This window comes from Pieris napi, chromosome 1, assembly GCF_905475465.1.
Source record: "Pieris napi chromosome 1, ilPieNapi1.2, whole genome shotgun sequence".
Classification (NCBI taxonomy): domain Eukaryota; kingdom Metazoa; phylum Arthropoda; class Insecta; order Lepidoptera; family Pieridae; genus Pieris; species Pieris napi.
This window is the reverse complement of record NC_062234.1, coordinates 3,504,815-3,525,069: the sequence shown is the minus strand read 5'-3', so window position 1 is coordinate 3,525,069 and position 20,255 is coordinate 3,504,815. Positions and strand designations below refer to the sequence as shown.

General features: G+C 36.3%; 1 protein-coding gene across 2 annotated transcripts in view; it reads left to right on the top strand.

Annotated features, from left to right (window-relative positions):
- Window positions 1-1,581: 1,581 nt before the first annotated feature.
- The window catches only part of LOC125054809 (baculoviral IAP repeat-containing protein 6), a 46,371-nt gene continuing 27,697 nt past the window's right edge, over window positions 1,582-20,255 (top strand). For both annotated transcript variants that reach the window (XM_047656930.1, XM_047656923.1), the window contains exons 1-22: window positions 1,582-1,827; window positions 2,034-2,218; window positions 2,671-2,799; window positions 2,877-3,112; window positions 3,388-3,589; window positions 3,756-3,993; window positions 4,068-6,816; window positions 6,887-7,141; window positions 7,363-7,544; window positions 8,187-8,389; window positions 9,410-9,541; window positions 10,097-10,237; window positions 11,524-11,682; window positions 12,415-12,563; window positions 12,781-13,126; window positions 15,968-16,164; window positions 16,527-16,733; window positions 16,989-17,184; window positions 18,073-18,282; window positions 19,007-19,144; window positions 19,493-19,625; window positions 19,977-20,115. In XM_047656930.1, the coding sequence (XP_047512886.1) occupies window positions 1,650-1,827; window positions 2,034-2,218; window positions 2,671-2,799; window positions 2,877-3,112; window positions 3,388-3,589; window positions 3,756-3,993; window positions 4,068-6,816; window positions 6,887-7,141; window positions 7,363-7,544; window positions 8,187-8,389; window positions 9,410-9,541; window positions 10,097-10,237; window positions 11,524-11,682; window positions 12,415-12,563; window positions 12,781-13,126; window positions 15,968-16,164; window positions 16,527-16,733; window positions 16,989-17,184; window positions 18,073-18,282; window positions 19,007-19,144; window positions 19,493-19,625; window positions 19,977-20,115 (6,704 nt within the window). In that variant the 5' untranslated portion in view covers window positions 1,582-1,649. The remainder of the gene's footprint in view (window positions 1,828-2,033; window positions 2,219-2,670; window positions 2,800-2,876; window positions 3,113-3,387; window positions 3,590-3,755; window positions 3,994-4,067; window positions 6,817-6,886; window positions 7,142-7,362; window positions 7,545-8,186; window positions 8,390-9,409; window positions 9,542-10,096; window positions 10,238-11,523; window positions 11,683-12,414; window positions 12,564-12,780; window positions 13,127-15,967; window positions 16,165-16,526; window positions 16,734-16,988; window positions 17,185-18,072; window positions 18,283-19,006; window positions 19,145-19,492; window positions 19,626-19,976; window positions 20,116-20,255) is intronic.

Here is a 20,255-nt window from a genome sequence, read left to right as displayed (position 1 = left end):
TAATTGAATTATTTGAAAACTTTCGGATGGCATCACAGAATGTCATTGAATTTCTTAGGTTAGTATGAGTTATTGTCTTGATACTTCATGCAATTACTCATTTTTATTTCTATTATATATTTTTTCCGAATAGTTTAAACAGGTATAATAGCCTAAACGTTGTTTTATTGATGTTTTGGATTCTGATTTTGGTTATTACGAATAAAGTTGTGTTTTATAATAAATATAATTTTAGTTTTCCGTGCAATGCTAGTCATTTTAAGTATCAATAGTAGAATAATAAATACGTATAGTATTTAATTTCATAGAAATACAGTTACTATCGATGTAAATAATAAAATAAAACCAAGTATCAAGTAATTTTAATCCTTGTGGATTAAAAAAATAAATATATCAAACTATTAGGGATACCATACTATATTTTTTTGATTTGCCGCGCTTTTTCGTTATCTTCTTTCATTAGCCAGACTCTAGTACGGTCTTCAAACTTAACTATGTGAATCAAATACAGTTACTTATACTGAAACGTACTTATGGGAACTATAACTTTGATTTGATAATGATTTTTCTATTAATTTATTTTGGTATTTTTATAGTTAACTAAAATAATTATAATATGTTTTATTATAATGACCATTTGGATATTCATTTATTGTGAAATATTCATTCGCTAGTAATCATTGCATTCAATTCTACCTATCAACTTTACATTTTGATCGTATATAATATTGTATTGTAGGTACTGTATATTGTTTATAAAGAAATAGGGTTCACTGACGTAATATTGTAACGACGTCAGTACTATTTAGAACTGACATTGTTTATAGCGACACCTACAATCTGCGTTTACAAATCACTGCGTGACGTCATACCCTGAAACACGCTAATGAAGTTATTCCAGCCACTAAGGATATATAGAATATATATATCCAACAAAGCCAATCCTTGAGATGCAAGCACCTGAACACCTCGTGGAAGGATAGAAGGGTTTACCAGTGGGCGGAAGGAGAAAAGCAAACTTACGGTATGCCGACGAAATACTTATTCTGGCAACATCCATGGATGTACAACATATAATATGGAACTGCTATGTATAAATATCTATCGACGACACAGGACAGTGTCCCCGTGATAAACCAGCGAATCAGCATGGCTAAAGATGCTATGACACCTTTAAGCAACATCTAGAAGAAGTAAAGAGGAATAGGCATCAAAACCAAAATCAGATGACCCATGTTATATGATTGTGGTTGGTAACACAGAAGGTAAAAAGATCACGTAGCCGTTCACCATCGAGATGGACCGATCGAGATCTAATGAAAGACTCATCGTCCTCAAAACTGTACACTGTAATAAGAGAAGCACTGGCCAGGAACCGGTGGAAACAGATAATCCGCCCCAGATGTTTCCTTGCTGATCACGACACTCAGACATTTACTACCAACTGAAAAGAGAGAGATAGTTTCCCTAATCACTTTCTCTATTATTATTATGAACCTGCAACATCTTTCACATATTATTGTCTATGCTCATATATGGTCTATGCTATTTTTTTTTACTGGCCACAAAGATGTTAAAATATTTGACGTAAAAAAATCACAATTACAAATGGCGTTTACGTAGAATAGACAGATGTATTCACAGCCACGATGGGCGATGATTCTTTGATATTACGAGAAGATGGCTATATTCGTATGAATTTTCCTGTTACTTCACTTACGTATCATAGCAACTTAAATATAATTTTGGTGAAAACTGATGTTGGTGGTGTACACGTTTTGGATGTGAACTCTGGTGTAATTCTTCAGTCTTCTTGCCTATCTGCGGGTACGTAAAACATAAACTCAGCTTTCTGGCCAATTGAATTATCTATTAAGTCACATAATAATTACTAGAAAGTGTCTCGTTGATCTAGATATATCAGTAGTTCATGCCCTACATCGAAATTCTTTGACATTTCTCCGTAAACAATTTTTTTAAATAGGATATATTATCTTCCGAGAACCGGCAGCTTACGTTTGATAAATTTATAGATGATGATGGAACGTTGGGTGTTGAGTATGCGGCAGGCGCAGATAGGGTTTTCGTGTGGGATAAGAGCGGAGTTGGCGCCCGAACAGACTACAATGGAGTTCTGTTGCTGCACACTGCCCTTCAGCGTCCTCTGTCCATGTCGCAGCCAGATACTCCTATAAGAATTGAGCTAGTTCTGTCAGAGGTATAAATGTGAAAAAAATAACATGTATTGTAATTTTACACTCACATTTAACTTTATCTATAGATTTTACTTAAATAGTTTTAAGATATGATAAGTATAAAATTTCTTATTAGGAACACTGACAGTTGTATGAACTTTGAATTAAATTGTCAAATAGTCTCATTGCAATAATTAATTCTTACAATTCTGAATTTGGTAAACAATAGGTATTGAAGAATACAATCACAAATAATTATTGTGCGATATTATTTTGATCCTGTTTCTTTTGTTTTTTAGTCCTACAGCAAAATTGTTACCTAAAATGTCTGTTTTGAATATTAATTTTGTTTATTTTTGATAACATACAAGTTGTCCAAAATCATAGTATTTAATATGGAAAATTATTATTTAAAAATATAATTTTATTTAACTAAAGGAACAGAATTAAGGATGATTTTCCGTGTGATTAATAGGCAGTGCTCCTGTACCAATGTGTGCAAAGCCTTGATGCTCAGTCTATAGAAGGACTTCAGGATTTTATCAATGAACTAAAGAGTGCAATTGATGCAGAACCTGTTAGGAAAGGTGTTAAAGCTCAAAAGGTTTGTCTTTAATACAATATTTATAATTTTGACTTAATATATGTTACTTAATTCGAGATTTGTTTTTAAATTTTTAGTGGAGTACAGTAACAATAACACTTTCACAATCAACACTGAGACTGGTTATGGTTGGCATTGTTCAAGAGTTAAAAGGACAAAATAGACGGATACCAGCTTTGTCCATTGCCTCTGCAGTGGGACAGAGGGCCAACGAGCTTATGCCCTGCAATCGAGATGAGGAGTCTAGGGCTCTGATGTATTCTGAAGCTGAGAGAAAAGAAACATTCAAAAGATGGCCCCATATGGACTACAAGTAGGTTTTTATTCTTCAATAAATTATGCATTATAAAAGGAGCCTATTGTACTTTTTTAATATTGTTATTAATTTATAATACTTTAATTACCATTAGGTGCTGGTGGCTCACCACCTACATATTATCTGTATTAAAAAGATATCTTATTATAATAAGTGGTGGAGTTAGTAATATGTACTATGAATTTACTTCAATTAACACATCACAACTTATAAAAATATTTAATTATGCAAGACTAAGAGATTCAGCAACCTTAATGAGATGTTTTATTCAGATGGGCGTTACCAGCACGTATGGCTCAAGCAGGGTTCTACCACCAACCTTCTCCAAGTGGTGATGACCGTGCAATGTGTTTCACGTGTATGGTTTGTCTAGTCTGCTGGGAGAAATCAGATGAGCCTTGGGTAGAGCATGAGCGTCATTCACCCAACTGTCCCTTTGTACGTGGCGAGTACACTCACAATGTGCCTATATCAGTAAGTGTTTTCTTGTTAGCAAATTTTTAATATAAATCTTATTGAAATAGTCTGGGTATAGTATGGGTGAATTATAATTGCGTAGTTTAAACTATTATCTGTAGATATATGTCATATGTGAATTTCAATTGACACAAAATATTAATTTTGAAATCTTTGTTGATAGGTCACAAATGCTACAGCTTGTGCAGTACCCTGTCCCAATGTCAAAGTAGTATCAAAGGGTAATACGGGAGACCTAATAGCAACTGGCACATCTGATGGAAAAGGAAGCATCTGGAAATTTGACTGTGGTCTGAAGTTAAGAAAAGTGTTTAACTTATCACCGTATGACTCAATATTTAGTGGCATTCTTACCAATGATAGCCATAAGGTCTGGTCAGCCAGCCTAGAAAAAGACTCATGTAAGTATTAATAATTTGTAATATATAAATCCTATTTTATATATAAAGATCCTAATTTTAACTATTTTTTATAGCAACCTATGGAATTGAACTTACTGCCATGACTTTTATTGGTTTGGCTTCCCAGCAAGAGACATATCCTCAGGCACAAAACACTGAAAATGTAGAAAAAGAAACAAATGAAAGCAATGTTAAACCTGCTCTTGTATGTGCCGTCATTGTAACAAGAACTGCTTCTACACCAACCACTCAACCTATCAAAGACGATTCTAGTAAGGCCCTCTTCGATTCAGGTGACCCCGAAATGTCAAAAGAAAATATTCAAGCCATGAATGACCAAAATGAAGCTAAAAACAACTTGACATGTACAAATAAAATGTTATTCTTACTAACATATGACATACACCATTGTTCTGCAAGTTCTATGACAACAGTTATTCACACTTCTAACAGCAGTGGCGACTCCAAACCGGGTGGTAGTAAAAAAGTGTGTCCGCTTCAAAGGACTGATGACACAAACATATATGACGACATTTTCTTCCAGTATTCTGATGATGACACAGAGCTTCCTCACTGCACAAATATAGAAGAACAGATTAGTAATGTTTTTAACATAGAAGCATCATCCAGCAAAGAAGATTGCAAACCTTGGGAACCGAAAAAGATATTATTTACAAAACATTTGAAGGTATTACCACCACCGCCTCCTACAGCTTTGCTACCTGAGTTGCCAGAAGCTGAACAAAGCATGATGGACTATGTTGGGAAGCTTTCACAAATTAAAAGTTGGAAGAGTGGTAACTTGGAGTCTGTTGGAACCAAGGTCGTAGATCAGACTGATGCAGTGCAAGGGGGAACCCTTAACGATTTCCTCACTATGGCTGGACATGGACCTCTTCAGATATCAGATTTGAAGTGGTATGAAAAAATAGAGCCTTCTGTAAAACTTAAATTACAAACTATGGCTGCAAAAAACAAGGCTGGTACACAAACAGTCCTAAATATAAACCCTACGCTAAATATAAACCCTACGCATGATGCATTTGATAGTGATCTTCCTGCAGAAGAAGCTGTATCGCAAGGAATTGCTATTCAATGCCTCGGTCTACCTGCTACTTTAAATATCCAAGGTGACGCGAAAGTAACCCACCTCCTACCATCTGAAGACAAGCAGCACTTGCTAGTTGTAGTGTCTTCTATTGAGCCTGATAAATTTAAAGCTGAAGAAGAAATTGATGCAGATGGTGATATTAAAATGGATGTAGACGAAGTCTCGGATCAACCTGATAAGATTCTGAACGAAAACCCAAGAGCATATTTCCTATACTATAAAATAAACAATAAAACTTCTACCTCCACTCTAGAAGATAATCCAGTGACATATAAAGAAATGCCATACAGTGAAAGCCCTGTGGATTTGTGTTTATTACCTGTAGATAAAAATGACCAATACTCAATAGCTTCAGTTAGTGTTGACGGTCATTTGAGATTATACTCACTTCCAGATTTTAGTTTAATCTCAGAGAAACAAGTCCCCAAGGGAGAATTTATTTCTGTTGCTTACTGTGCTTCCGTTGAACGTTTGAGTGTATCAACTAAACATGGCATGATCTATTTCTATGCTCTTAACAATGGTGAGAAAGATGTGTCAGGTGAATCAAATGAAGATGATTTTGCTAACATAGACTTTGATATGTTGCAACGAGCCCCTAGAGATGACACCGATGGACCTGTGCCACCGCCAGTTATTTTGGCTAATAAGACAGATTTCGACGAAGCTGAATTAAACGCGTTGTTGTCTCTCACAGGCTCATATTGCCCGAATCCCACAGTTCCATACAGTGCAGTGGTACCTGGTTTTTGGTGTGAATTGTCACCCGCACAAAGGTCACGATCCGATCATCAAAATAATCGGTCATGGCGACTTCAGAATACGTCATCGACGTGGGATGAACACGTTCTTGAACTGACTCTACCCTACAATGTATCATTAGCGCACATTGAATTTGGCTTTACATTACATTCTGCCAATACTGTTAATTTGCCCATAATACAAGTGACACTACTTAAACAAAATTTACACGGTATTGGATATAACAAGGATGCAAGTTTTGGCCAGCGATCTGATTCGCCATTGCACTTCTCAGTGATAGATGCAGACGTGTCTAACTTAGAAAATCCCGTCAACAGTGAAGAGTATTTACAAGCGCATAATGCTGAGATATTAGCCGGACCGTTGTTGTTGTCTTCAGGCCTAGATATGAGCCAGCAATCTGGCACCCTGATTCTCACGAGTCCGAGGCTTTATCGCGCTAGGGGTAGAACATTTTTGATACATATAAAAACGTTGTTCGATCCAGCTAAAGAAATTAATAAGGGGCCAATTAAATCGGGTGAAAGCAGCAGCGGCGCAAAGAAATCGAGCTTTATTGGCTGCGACTGGCTACATCAGATTTCAATAACGGTTCGCTCCACTCCGCACACCGATGTGCCGCTAGAGAGACAGCAACGTATTGCCATGTTGGAATCAAATAGCTTTTTGAATACTCTTTGTGAAATAGCGGTCAGTAAAGTCTCGACGAAGAAACGAAAGTTTGCGCTTGATATATTGAGTTGGGTAATATCGATTAGGCTGCAGAGAATGCGTTTGGCGAAAAACGAAAAAAGTAAAGACAAGGACGTGCCCAGTCCCGTTGAGATGCAGCAGTTGGAATGTATTTCTGTCATTGAGAAGCACACAGACGCGCTCTTAAAGAAATGTATTTTATGTGCAAATAGAAGTATTGCCAAAAAGTGTGCGAAGATTATACTGACGTGCAGCGAGTATGTATTCTTGAAATAATGTATTTTTTTATTGTATATCGTGTATACTTATTAAATGTACCGTTTTCAGTGGTATGAAACAGCTCCCTCGACCGTGGAAGTGTACATTTGAAAATAGTTTAACGAGCAGTGTGATTGCTTGTATTCCTCTCCTGGGTGCGTGTGAGTCGCCGGGTGCCGTGAAGTGGCTGATGGCGCTGGCCCAGTACGGCACCTGCCGGGCCGCTGCGCCCGAATTGGTCGCCCGATGCCTCGCCTTACTAGAGAAAGCGGCACGATGTCTGCGGGAACGGAGCAATCCCTATCACCAATTGCTACGTGCTAGGTAGGTGTACAATGTGAATTCCCGCTAAGTTTTGATGAGAATTCTAAATTAAAAAAAAAAATTATTATGGAATATAAGGTACCACTTATTCCACGTCATTAAATTTGTATCGGTAGACATCAAAAACTTTATATATGTTCATAGCACCGGGACAGCAAATCATAGGTTATTTTTGTTACTCATAAACAGTAGAGTAAAGTAGGATATTAATGATTTCTCAGGTTTGGCCTATACGGCTTGGCGCTCGAGCGTAGTATATTCTCTGTGGAGATCCCGGAGTTGGGCCGCAGTTCATCTCTGCCCGTGACGTACGCGAGCGTGCTAACGGGCGATGTGAACGCTCCGCCCGCGCCTAAACAGGAGTCGCAGCTTCGTGATCTGCTCAACATGTCCCTTAATACCGGTATGTTACTAAATTCTCGTATATCATTTACATACAGTTTAATTTATTTACCTTTATACTATGCTATAAAATTATATACAGTCTGAATAGAATAGAAAGCATTAAACAATGACAAAATCACTTTTCTTTATAAACAAACAGAACATAAATTAATTATTTTAATTTAAACTCCTTAATTGCTTTGCCTGTTAGTGTCCATTCAGATTTGCGTTGCTCATTAAATTGCCTCAGCGAATATTACACACCACTACTATTTTACTACTATTATATATTACTATGTTTTTTTTTTTATGATTGGACAATTCACACCAATTGACCTAGTCCCATGCTAAGCTGGTGAAGCTTGTGTTATGAGTACTAGGCAACGGATATACATACATATTATACATATATAGACCTAACACATATAAATACATATTTAAACACCCAAGACCTCAGCACAACACCAAATGCTCATCACATCGATGTTTTTGTCTCAGCCGGGGATCGAACCCGGGACCCATGGATTCGCAGTCAGGGGTACTAACCACTAGACCAATAAGAAGTCAAACTATGTACTACTATACCACAATTGATATTATAACATGTTATAATTTCGGTATGCACGTCATAAGTTTGGCTTTAAAATCGAATGAAATACAGGCGAAACAAAGACAACAGCCAACAATAGCCAGACGCACAATTGGTGCGAGATGGAGGGTGGCCTTGCGGCTTTGACTGCGGTGGGGGAATCATTGCCTTTGCACGTGAGTTGCCACGTGGCCTCCGACGGCACCAAGCTGGACACCGCACCGACTAATCATCCGCCACCGGTCGTCAGCGCCCATACCGCTGATTCAAACCAAGTAAGGAGTTTTTTTAGACATTTTTAATATTAATGATTAGGATTAATTTGCAGCAAATTGAAAAACATTTTTATAAGTGTTTGTAGAATACACCTTGCGGAGAAAATATTTCTACATATGAATCTTACCAAAATTAATTAAAAAAATGAGACTTCAGCAACACGTCAACCCCCTTAGCTTCGGGCCTCTTGGAAACGACGGACAATGTGTATCGACTGAAAAGGGCAAAACTTGCCGCAGTCTGACAGTTTACGAATTACGGAGGGAATAAAAAAATTATTGGATTTGCGTTCCCTAATTGCCATTATTTCTAATAAAATCTGATAAAAGCCATGAGGCTGATTGCAGATGGATTAAAAAAAACATATGAATCAATTATTATTAATAAGTTGACTTTCAAAAATCATCATCAATGGTTATACAACTCCTTCCTATAAGCCTCCTCAAGTACACTTCGCCATCGCAATCTATCCAGTGCTTCCAGCGTCCAATTTCGAACCTCTATTGTTTCGCGGTCCTTGACAACTCTATCCCATCAAAACACCCTCGGTATGCCGGGTTTTCTCTTGCCAACGGGTTGTGAATTCAGTAAATCGGGACATAGACGGACCGCATGTTGCCGTCAAGATCGACTGCAATATGCGATCGACGCACGGCGATCTGCAGTTTCCATATTAAATTCATATTCGCAATACACAGACCGCTCGAGCAGTTCCTCAGCAAACCGCATATTGCAGTCGGTCTTAACTGCAACATGCGGTCTGTCTATGGCTCGCTTAAGGACCTTGGGGTTGTGTCGTCCGCCATTCGGTGCACATGTCCCAGCCCTTGAACCTGTTGCACTTTATGAATTGTACGATGTTGGCGTCGTGAAGGATGTGATAAAGTTCTTCATTCATTAGAATACGACGTCGCAAACAGAACTAAAGATTCTTCGAAGAAATTAACTTTCAAAAAATTTAATATAAATTTAAATTAAAAGACTGTTTTAAAACAAGACTTATTTGATGTTTATTTTAGTTATGGACTGTGGTAAAGGAGGGACATGCAAAACAATCTTCAAAAGACGAAAGCCCTGGCGGTGCTGATGGTTCCATGATGGACTGCGATCCTCAAGATAGGTCTGATGTGAATGAAGATAAATTACTAAAGGTATTAATTTTGTATTTGAATAGTCTTTCTTTTTTTTTGTCGTGTTCTTCATTACTGTAGATCATGTTGAGTATCTTCCTCTATGGAAGGGGGGGAACCCTTTCTTCGGCAAGTGTAATACTAAGGTCTGTAAGGACCTTAAATTGGTCAATCCAGCGAGTAGGGGATCTGTCTCGAGCCTCGTGCCTTCCACTCTACCTGTCACCACAAGTTTCTCCAACTTATCGGGTCCTCTGCGTGCTATGAACAAAACGTGCAAAGAACCCCGAATCCTTTGGTGAACTCCACACACACACGTGGTGGTCCACTGAAGAAATACTTTGAATTATACAGTGTAATTTAAATATTACCGTGAATTAAATACTAATTATATATATATATATTTGTCATAAGAACCTTTTTGATATAATCTTTCACTATTATACTATATATAGTCCACTATTATACTGGAAATTATAAGAGTATTTTTAGACTGATTATTACAGTATTTAATAAACATTTCCAACAAATTTTTAATATTAATTTTTTTTTTAATATTTCAAAAATGTTTTGTAGGATCAAGACCAATGTGGTATACCGTGGGCTGCGCTAGTGACGCGACCGCCGCAGCAAACACTTATAGTAGAGAGGATGCACTCAGGTGCAAGGCGCTATATTGTCCTTGACTTTGGATACGCAGTACGACTAACTGATATTGTGAGTATTTTGCTAATTAAATTTTACACAATTACCAAGATGTAATAATAATAATAATAAAGCCATTATTTCCAAATCATGACAAAAACTTATATAAACGAACCTATTAATTATCCTAGATATATCATATATTCTAGCTATCTTCAGTACCGTCAATAGGAACCCCTTCACGTGTAAAGGCGTCCAGCTTTTACCAACTGACTCTGTCCATGGCTTTCTTTCTCCATTCGCTTCCTGCTGCCGCTTCTTTTTCTTCTATCCACCTTTTTATGGGGCGCCCTATTCTCCTTCTTCCCCTTGGATTACCAAGATGTAACGAATATAAATTTTATACAACTAGCGACCCGCCCCGACAGGTGCCATGCTGATACTAAATTAAAAGTGCTATAGGGAGAACCGCGGACTACGAAAATGTTAATTAAAAACATGTGCTGTAAAGGGCCATATAGATCTATATTAAATTAACAATGTTTTTAAGGTATTTCATTGGATAAGGATTAATGCTGTATTGGTTAAAATCGCTTCGATAATTAGCCATTATTTGTTGTAAAAAGTAAATGGCAAAAAATGTTATTGTGGGAATACAATACAATATATATAAATACCGCTATCTGACAGTCCTGAAACGCAACAATAATGTTTATCCTACCAATAAGTATTAAATAGCTAATTCGGAACTTATCCGTACATTGTGAAACAGACCCTTAAGCATACATAGGGATGTAGGGACAGAAAGCGACTTTGTTATATACGATGTAGTGATAGTACAGTTAGTAGTAAACTCAAATAGGTAAGCTTTCGCTTAGAAATAAAAGGTCAATTCTAATTTAATTGTTTAAAATTTATAATCATTTATCAATAAAAATACTACACTAGAAGTAGTGTTTGTGTATAAACGCATTGATTACATTATTCATGTCGGTTCCCTCATGATGTTTTTTTTTACTGTATGACCGAACGTTTAATGCGACAGAAAACTATCGGTTCACAGTCACTAATGTTATTTTTCATGTAATAATAAAATATTCTTTGACGAGCATTATTTTAATATTGGGTTTCAGTTGAATAAAAACACCCTTTAATTAAACAAATAGTCTTACCAATAATCGTAATGTTATCTATTGTGATCTTAATGAGGTTTAAACTTTTATTTAGCTTTAGATTTAATGTTGCCTATATATTTTTTGACTCATTAAAATTGCAATTTATTTTGTAATGTTATTGTAATGACATAATTTCTTGTGTTAAGCAAGAACAACTTAAAACAATTTAAATATTTTTTTCAGATCATTCCTTCCTGTTCTGACCTGGTGACTTTAGGTATTGATACCTGGACAGTGGGTGAAGAGACAGACTGTGTGAAGCTTGCTTTCGCAACTGATATCGCTACAAAACACCTCGTACTTGCTGATATTCAACCGCCTTTGACTTGCAGATATATGAAGGTAAATTATGAATACGTTTAATAATTATTTATGAATTATAAAAGGGAGCGTTCAAGTATTACGTCACGCAATTTTTGGAGATTATTGCCCCCCCCCCCCTCTCATGTAACACGCCGTAACGTTTTTCTGTACCAAATGGTAAAACGTTTCGTGACCAACTAGTGAATATTTATACCTAAAAGTTACCATTATGTGGTGTAAAGTACTGGAAAGTCGAAAATAATATTAAAAATAACGCTTAATTCAATCCCCGCCCCGCGTCGTAACGTTTTAGAAAAGGACCCCACTCCCTCCAAAATTCGTTACGTAATACTTGAACGCTCCCAAACAACAACAATTAATTATGAATTATGAATACAAACAATGACGAGACAATAAACCAAATTGTATATTTAGACCTATTCATGAAAATTGTATCTGGCCGTTCAAGTATTACGAAAGCCAGATTTACTGCAATTTATCAATCTCCCCCCCCCCCACCCCTCTCTTGTCAGCAAAAGTAAGCAAATCTCTCAAAAATGACAGTACATAAACGTATTATTTTTTTGTAGGAATCATCGAAAATGCATTAAGTTTTCAAGCATAGACAATGTGTGGGTAATATTATGTGTAAAAAAGTAAATAATTACTGTTGACGTAACCAAATATGTAAATCAAAGACACACCCCCTCCTCCCCTATATTGCTTGCGAAATATTATTGGAATAATGTTTTATAATATTTTTATTTATAGATAACTACGATTGGCCGATATGGCATGTCGGCTATGAAGTGCCGGATACCGTTGGGCTGGTTCTATGGCGAAATAGCAGAGGTGTCAAACCTCAAGGCCTCTACGAACGCGCTCAACGCTCTGCATGAGGACCTAAGCTGTCGATTCAGGTATTTTTATATATTATTTATTAACACTCGCTCGTACATGAAGGAAAACATCGTGAGGAAACCGGTATGTCTCAAATCCAAACATTTAAAAAAAAGTTAAAAATTTTAACATGATTCAACGGGCGACCCTATTTCTAAAACAATATTGATATATTACAAAAACAAATGACAACAATAAACTAATAATAGATTATTAAAATCTTATTTATTATTTCAGACTGGCAACTGGAAAATTGATAGACCTGCTTAATCCATACTTAGAGTTGTACAATGGAAACGCAGCACACATGATGGCATATCTCAACCAATCAGAAACCGATATCAAAGTGGTTCTTGCCTACCAAGAGTGTATAGAACTGCAACAACAATTGCATAACTGCACCAACATATTGAAGAGACTGCTGAACACTCCAGATTGTAGTGAGACGGTTGTGGATGCCGTGGACACGGGTCAAGTGTTGACTGAAGTTCTCCTGGATCGGGCCTCCACGGACAAACTGAGAGTTATTACGGAGAGTGTTGTGGATTTGTTGCTGTACTTCTTGTTCCAGATGAGTGATGTGGTAGGGTTCAGACTTTAAAGCTAGTATTGAGAAAAGAGAAAGTAGGAATTTAGTAGTGCTGTCACATATAGTGTAGTTATCATCTTCTTCATATGAATATACAAAACATCTTGATTCTTAAGTATGCGCTACACGGTATGAAATGGCGGTTTGAAACTTTGGTTTCAAACCGTGTGGATAGTTGTTTTATGCCAAATTTCGTTTAACCTTGGTATGCCCTTGGCAGCACGCTTTGCGTTGCAAACCGCGACCAAAACCGTTGGTTTGAAACCGTCTAGCCGCTTGTTTAAAACCACGCGTTCGGCAGTCGTGCTGCGGCGGCGAGGGTATACGCACGCGACGACGACATTCTGCACAATGGCACAAGAAGCAAATGAACGTGAAGTTATTACCGAATTGCTCGAATTATACAGAGAATTGCCATGTCTTTGGGATAGGGATGTGAAAAAAAATCGATTTTTTTACGCGATTTTTATACTTAAAATAATCGATTATTTTTATAATTGAAAATCAATCATAGTCGACTTTTTATCTGCCACCTCCCGACATTATGTCTGGTATTTTATAACCCGGACCTCGAACTATTAGGGATATTCGATATACAACGATGTTTACAATGCGATACATTGAATCCGATTCTTTGAAGATGTATATATTGTTTTTTTGTAAAACATCGAAAGGATGATAAAACTATAACTTAAAAGTAAAATAAATTTATTCAGCAGCACAAGACTACATACAATTAAAAATACAACAAAAATACTGCAATGTGCTACTAAAAAGGCATACACTCAGCATTTATCAAATTTCACCTAAAATCTATCAAAACGAGATTTAGTTAATTTCGATTTTGATTATTCTTAAACGTTAATTTGTGTTTATAATTTCTATTGTTTACTTTTAATTAAAAAAACCATGAAAAATAAAAAATTAGGGTGTTTATTTTGAAATTAATTCAAAAATTAGGAAAAAATCGATTATTTTTTTAAGAGAAATCGATTATTTATTAATCGATTTTTCATGCTAAAAAAATAATCGATTAATAAAAAATCTATTTTTTATGCAGAATGTCACTTCCCTACGGAGACGTCTTATCAGCGCAACGTTATTTTGGACACTATTGGTTTTAAACCGTGTAGCCGAAAAGCGCAACTCGCTTTTATTTCGTTTCAAACCGCCGTTTCATACCGTGTAGCACATGCTTTAAGTATGCGCTACACGGTATGAAACGGCGGTTTGAAACTTTGGTTTCAAACCGTGTGGATAGTTGTTTTATGCCAAATTTCGTTTAACCTTGATATGACCTTGGCAGCACGCTTTGCGTTGCAAACCGCGACCAAAACCGTTGGTTTGAAACCGTCTAGCCGCTTGTTTAAAACCACGCGTTCGGCAGTCGTGCTGCGGCGGCGAGCGTAGACGCACGCGACGACGACGTTCTGCACAATGGCACAAGAAGCAAGTGAACGTGAAGTTGTTACCGAATTGCTCGAATCATACAGAGAATTGCCATGTCTTTGGGATATATCATGCGAGTCATATAAAGACTCGTCTCGGAAAAATTAAAAATTATAGACCCAACGGCCAACGCAATGTGCTACTGAAAAGGCATACACTCAGCATTTATCAAATTTCACCTAAAATCTATCAAAACGAGATTTAGTTCGTTTTAATTTCGATTTTGATTATTCTTAAACGTTAATTTGTGTTTATAATTTCTATTTTTTACTTTTAATTAAAAAACCATGAAAAATAAAAAATTTAGGGTGTTTATTTTGAAATTGATTCAAAAATTAGGAAAAAATCGATTAATAAAAAAAATCGATTATTTATTAATCGATTTTTCATGCTAAAAATATAATCGATTAATAAAAAAATTGATTTTTTATGCAGAATGTCACATCCCTACGGAGACGTCTTATCAGCGCAACGTTATTTTGGACACTGTTGGTTTTAAACCGTGTAGCCGAAAAGCGCAACTCGCTTTTATTTCGTTTCAAACCGCCGTTTCATACCGTGTAGCACATGCTTTAATGTAAATAAAATGCAAATACAGTCAAAACCGTTTACGACGACATCGTTTAGAACAACGTACCGGTTATATTGACCAAAATCAAAGGTCCAAAAGTATGTATTAGTACTTAATAACAACGTCATCGTCTGTTACGACTATCGGTTTTTACGACCAAATATGAGTAGTCCCTTCGATGTCGTGATAACAGATTTTGACTATATAAATAAATGAAATGCGTCGAGAGAATTAAAATGGCTCGCCTTACCGCCACGCCGGTTTCCTTACAGCAGACTCATAACATAATTTTTAGAAATAATTTCGCTTTTAACTAACGTTCGTTCGTGTTTTGTTTATTTAATTGGTATTTAAAGAAAAATTGGTATTTCTATAGATTATAAATTTATTCTACAGGTAATTAAATATTCGCATATATTGTGTATATATTAAGACAAATCATTAATAAACAGGTTTAAATAAACTATATTTAGATATGAATGTGTGTTGACCTAGCGGCTTTAGCGTGCGACTCGCATTCCTGAGGTCGTAGGTTCGATCCCCGGCTGTGCACTAACGGACTTTCTTTCTATGAGCGCATTTAACATTCGCTCGAACGGTGAAGGAAACCGGCTTGCCTTAGACCCAAAATGTCGACAGTGTATGTCAGGTACAGGAGGCTGATCACCTACTTGCCTATTAGATTAACAAAATATGATCATGTAGCAGATATATAAATCTGAGGCCCTGACCTAAATTAATTATTTTTTATATACGCATAAACTAATTAAAGTGTGATATAAAAAGTATGTTTGAATTTGACAAAAATATTTTAGCAATACGAAGAAGTGACTCCGGAATGGTGCCGTGGTGTGATCCCTCTCTCGTGGGAATGGGGCGGCCGCAGTGGGGCTGCTGTTGCGACCCTCTTGGCCCGTCTTTGCGGCGGTGCTCACTGGTGGGGTCCACTACTTGCAGACAGGCTCACGGCTGCCTTTGATGAACACGACGCACCACCGTTACCTCTGGACAGGTATACCAATAGATTAAAAATGGATAAATTAATAGGTTTTTTAGTACTAAAATAATCTTGCATTAAGTAACTTAGACAACACGTTTGACCATATTACCTAGAAATAACTTCATAAAAATTAATAAGATTATTGCACTTTTTTTACTAAAGTCTATCGGTCTCTTTCTATCATAGCGTATATACAATGTGACAGAAAGTGGCGAAAGAGTACTTAAGTGAAAAGAAAGCATATAGTTTGATACTGATATAGTTTTTAACATTTCAGTTTGTTTTTATGCATGATAAATTTAACTTGCGTTAATTATATATTTTTTATATTACTTTTAAAAAATGGAATTTCTGAACGTGGAAAATACTTTCAGATGCCTAGTATCAATAATGTACATGTCTCGCAAGAGTATGTACGCGCAGTGCGGAGACGGCGGCGTGACGCAAGCGTTGGCGTCGCGTACGCTCGACCTGTTACGCTCAGGGCCCGCTCCTCCCGCTCTTCTCGCCGCTCTGCTGTCTGCGCTTGCGCATCTTTTGGATGCTGCTATTGCGAACACTAACACTGGTTCACACAATAGGTATTTATTACATAAACTAATAAAAGTTTATGGGGATGCGTGGGTTTAGAATTTTATTGTATTATAATCGTAATTTTTTTCCAAATTTATCCGACTTCAAAAAAGCCGGTTTTTTGACCTGTTTAAGTTGCAGTAGAGAAGACGTCACATATGCAACAATATCACAAAGACGTCCACGACGACTTCTTCCTCCTTTTTTGAAGTCGTTTAGAAAGAATAACTGAGGTACGTGTTTTAAAGTAATGTCAATATCAGATGGGACTGGGTGACGGGTGGTCGCGTGGGCGGTGGGTGCGCTGGAAACGGGTCGGGAGCCAGGTCCAGCACTCCGGTGCAGCGCTCGGGTGAATGCAAGCTGCATCGTCGTAAGCTGCACAAGAGGCTGCTGAATCAGATGCAGGAGATGGAGGCTACCCGTCGCGGGATACAAGTCGCCATCGAGCAGCAGCAAGTACGTTTTTTCCAAATTACTATGTTCTTACAATGCTAAATGGATTTAGGGATATGTGGAAAGAAATTTACATAGTATGAAAAACAAGCATACAATGACATATATATAGTTAGTTGTTAATACAATTTGTTTATATTTTTCTTAGTAACAACAAAACATTACCGAACACTAAGACTGAATGAACATTATTTTAGTTTAAGCTATTCACTAGTATTGTAAAAAAATAAGGCAACATAGTATAACTTATTAGCCATAATTATTGTAAACACTGGATTGTAATTCACGTAAAGAAGCCTTCTCTTTTGTGATCTAAATTGTAAGAAAAAAAGTAACATCAAAGATAATTGGTTACTATATATGATATTGTTACGAAATTTTATTTATCTACAACATGCGTGAGTACGTATAACGAAAAAATATAGATATGTGTCAATCGTAAATCAAAATCCATCCTTTCTACGCATTTAAAACTCGCTTGTACGTGAAGGAAAACATTGTTAGGAAATCAATCTTTGCAGAGCCTAATAATAATTATTTTGTCCAATGAGTCGTCATAATTAATAATTATGACGACTCATTGGACTAGTGGTTAGTACCCCTGACTGCGAATCCATGGGTCCCGGGTTCGATCCCCGGCTGAGACGAACATCGATGTGATGAGCATTTCATGTTGTGCTTAGGTCTTGGGTGTTTAAATATGTATTTATATGTCTATCTATCTATAATATGTATGTATATCCGTTGCCTAGTATCCATAACACAAGCTTCACCAGCTTAGCATGGGACTAGGTCAATTGGTGTGAATTGTCTTTAAAAAAAAATATATATTATATTACATAGGCCGAAGCGAAAGTACATAATTGTTAAAGATAAACTGATGTTTTATAGCGGGCACGTCTTACCCTGAAGGCTCACATGGCGCTTATGGGTAAACGGTCGAACAGTGCTAACGGAGCCAGCAGCAGCGCCCAAAGACCCTCCGAGGAGCTGAGGATCCTGAGCCCGACTTTAGCGTCTGCGTTGGCGCAGGCATTGCTGTCACACATACTCACTATAGACTCGATTCACGCATCAGATCATCTGCTTCTATGTGCTAAGGTATTTAATATTTATAAAGTCTTGTTTATACAATAGATAATTTTTAATTTAGAGATATAGTTTTTATTTAATTAAAAATTGTATAGGTGTTTGAGTAAAAATTTGATACTATACGGAGCTAAAATGCAAATTGGTCTCTATCAAATAGTTTAACTATATGCCTATAAAATCAAATCAAAACCTATAGTAACCTTTAATAGTATGATTATTACGAGTTCCGAGTCAGTTCTAAAGTCTTTGTTCTTTTAAAAAAGGGTGCGTGTACTTATGTACGCGCGTAAGAAGTTCTACTTCTTTGGTTATTATTAAAAATAGTTTTTGATTGCATGCAAATAATTAATTACAATTAAATAATCAAAGACTGGAAAAGGAGTCATTATCGTCAATAAAGTTCAGTTTACATTTGAAAGATTAAATAAATAAATATTTATTATTATTCTTTTACATTCAGTGTAACATAAATTCTTTTATTATTCGAATGTTGTTTTTAAATTATGTCCAATGCCGTAGCATCTTCCGTGGGCAACTTCATTCTGTTAATTTTGTGTCACGGTGCGCGCGCATCGTAAAATTTCACTCATAAATTTTTCATAACGCGCCTAAAGAAGTATAACTTCAAAAATCTTTTTTAAAAGGACAAATAAAATATTTCCTTTGTCTCAATCTATTTCAAACCATTTTTCATAAAGTATTACATAAGTGTTGAGATGATACATGATGCTAGGTGGTCGGACGTGTGTGCGCTCTGTGCGGCGGGTGCGGATGGTGCGGTTGGGGGGAGGCGGGGGGAGTGTTAGCTTTGGCTCGACGAGCTGTCACATTGCCGCCCTGGCCAAGGCACGCGCTTACGGCCTTGCTACAGGTACGTGCTCGTAGAAATAACTGATTCATATTCCAAACTTATTACTTCGATTTTTTAAAATCATGTTAAGAACTTTAATTTTATATCCATGTATCTAATATATAATATAATATTAAAGCCCATTTAAATAAAATCAAAATATCGGTTCTCAAATCAGTGTGTAGAACACAGTGGTCATAAATCGTTTGTCACTCTTAAATTGCTGTTTTTTTAAACATACTCTATTATAATACAGACTTATTTAGTTATATAAAATAATACACAAACACTATTTGTATCTTAAATGCAGTAGGATCAAGACAAATAAGTAAAATATAAAACATTCAAATATATTATGTGATTCTATAGGATCTAGTGGAATTCGAATGTGGAGAACCACCGGTGAACTCAACTTCGTCTGAGGAATGGCATGGCCCCAGTTCATCGCGCGTCAAAACTAAACTTCCCGTGGATCCTAACTTCGGGAAAGCACCTAAAAAAGGTAGATATTCAGTAACAAAATTTCAATGAGGTGGTCGAATTACTACAGGATTATTATTGCAGTCTACCAAATATAGTGTTGTTTGATGATTTGATATTTTAAAAGAGTACCGAGAGTTTTTTACGCCGGCTTTTTCTCTCGGCCTACACCCTCTGATATCATCATGAGTAGGGATGCCTACAAATTCAAATTTAATGACGTGGAATAAGTGATACATGTATCTTATGTTCCTTAATAAACATATTTTATTTTATTTTTTTTTATTTATATATAAACAGTATAAAGTAAAATAAAATATCTATCATATCATAATATATCAACTTTAAATTTTAAACGTAAAATATTTTTCAGAACTGAACTACATTGACTATCAACTGACACAACTTATTGAATCTGATGACTCCGAGTCTGAAGAGAAATTAGAGCAGCACTTCATAGATGTTCTGAAGAGAGCGAAGAAGAATAAGGAGTCAACAGATCTTAATACGAGGTGAGACTGCTTTTTTAAATATTATATAAGATTAATTCATAATTAATTATGGATTAATAAAATATATAGTTAGTTAAATGCTTCTCTTTAAGCTTAGGTTTCCTAGAAAAGCCGTCTTTACTTTTTAACATAATGCAAAA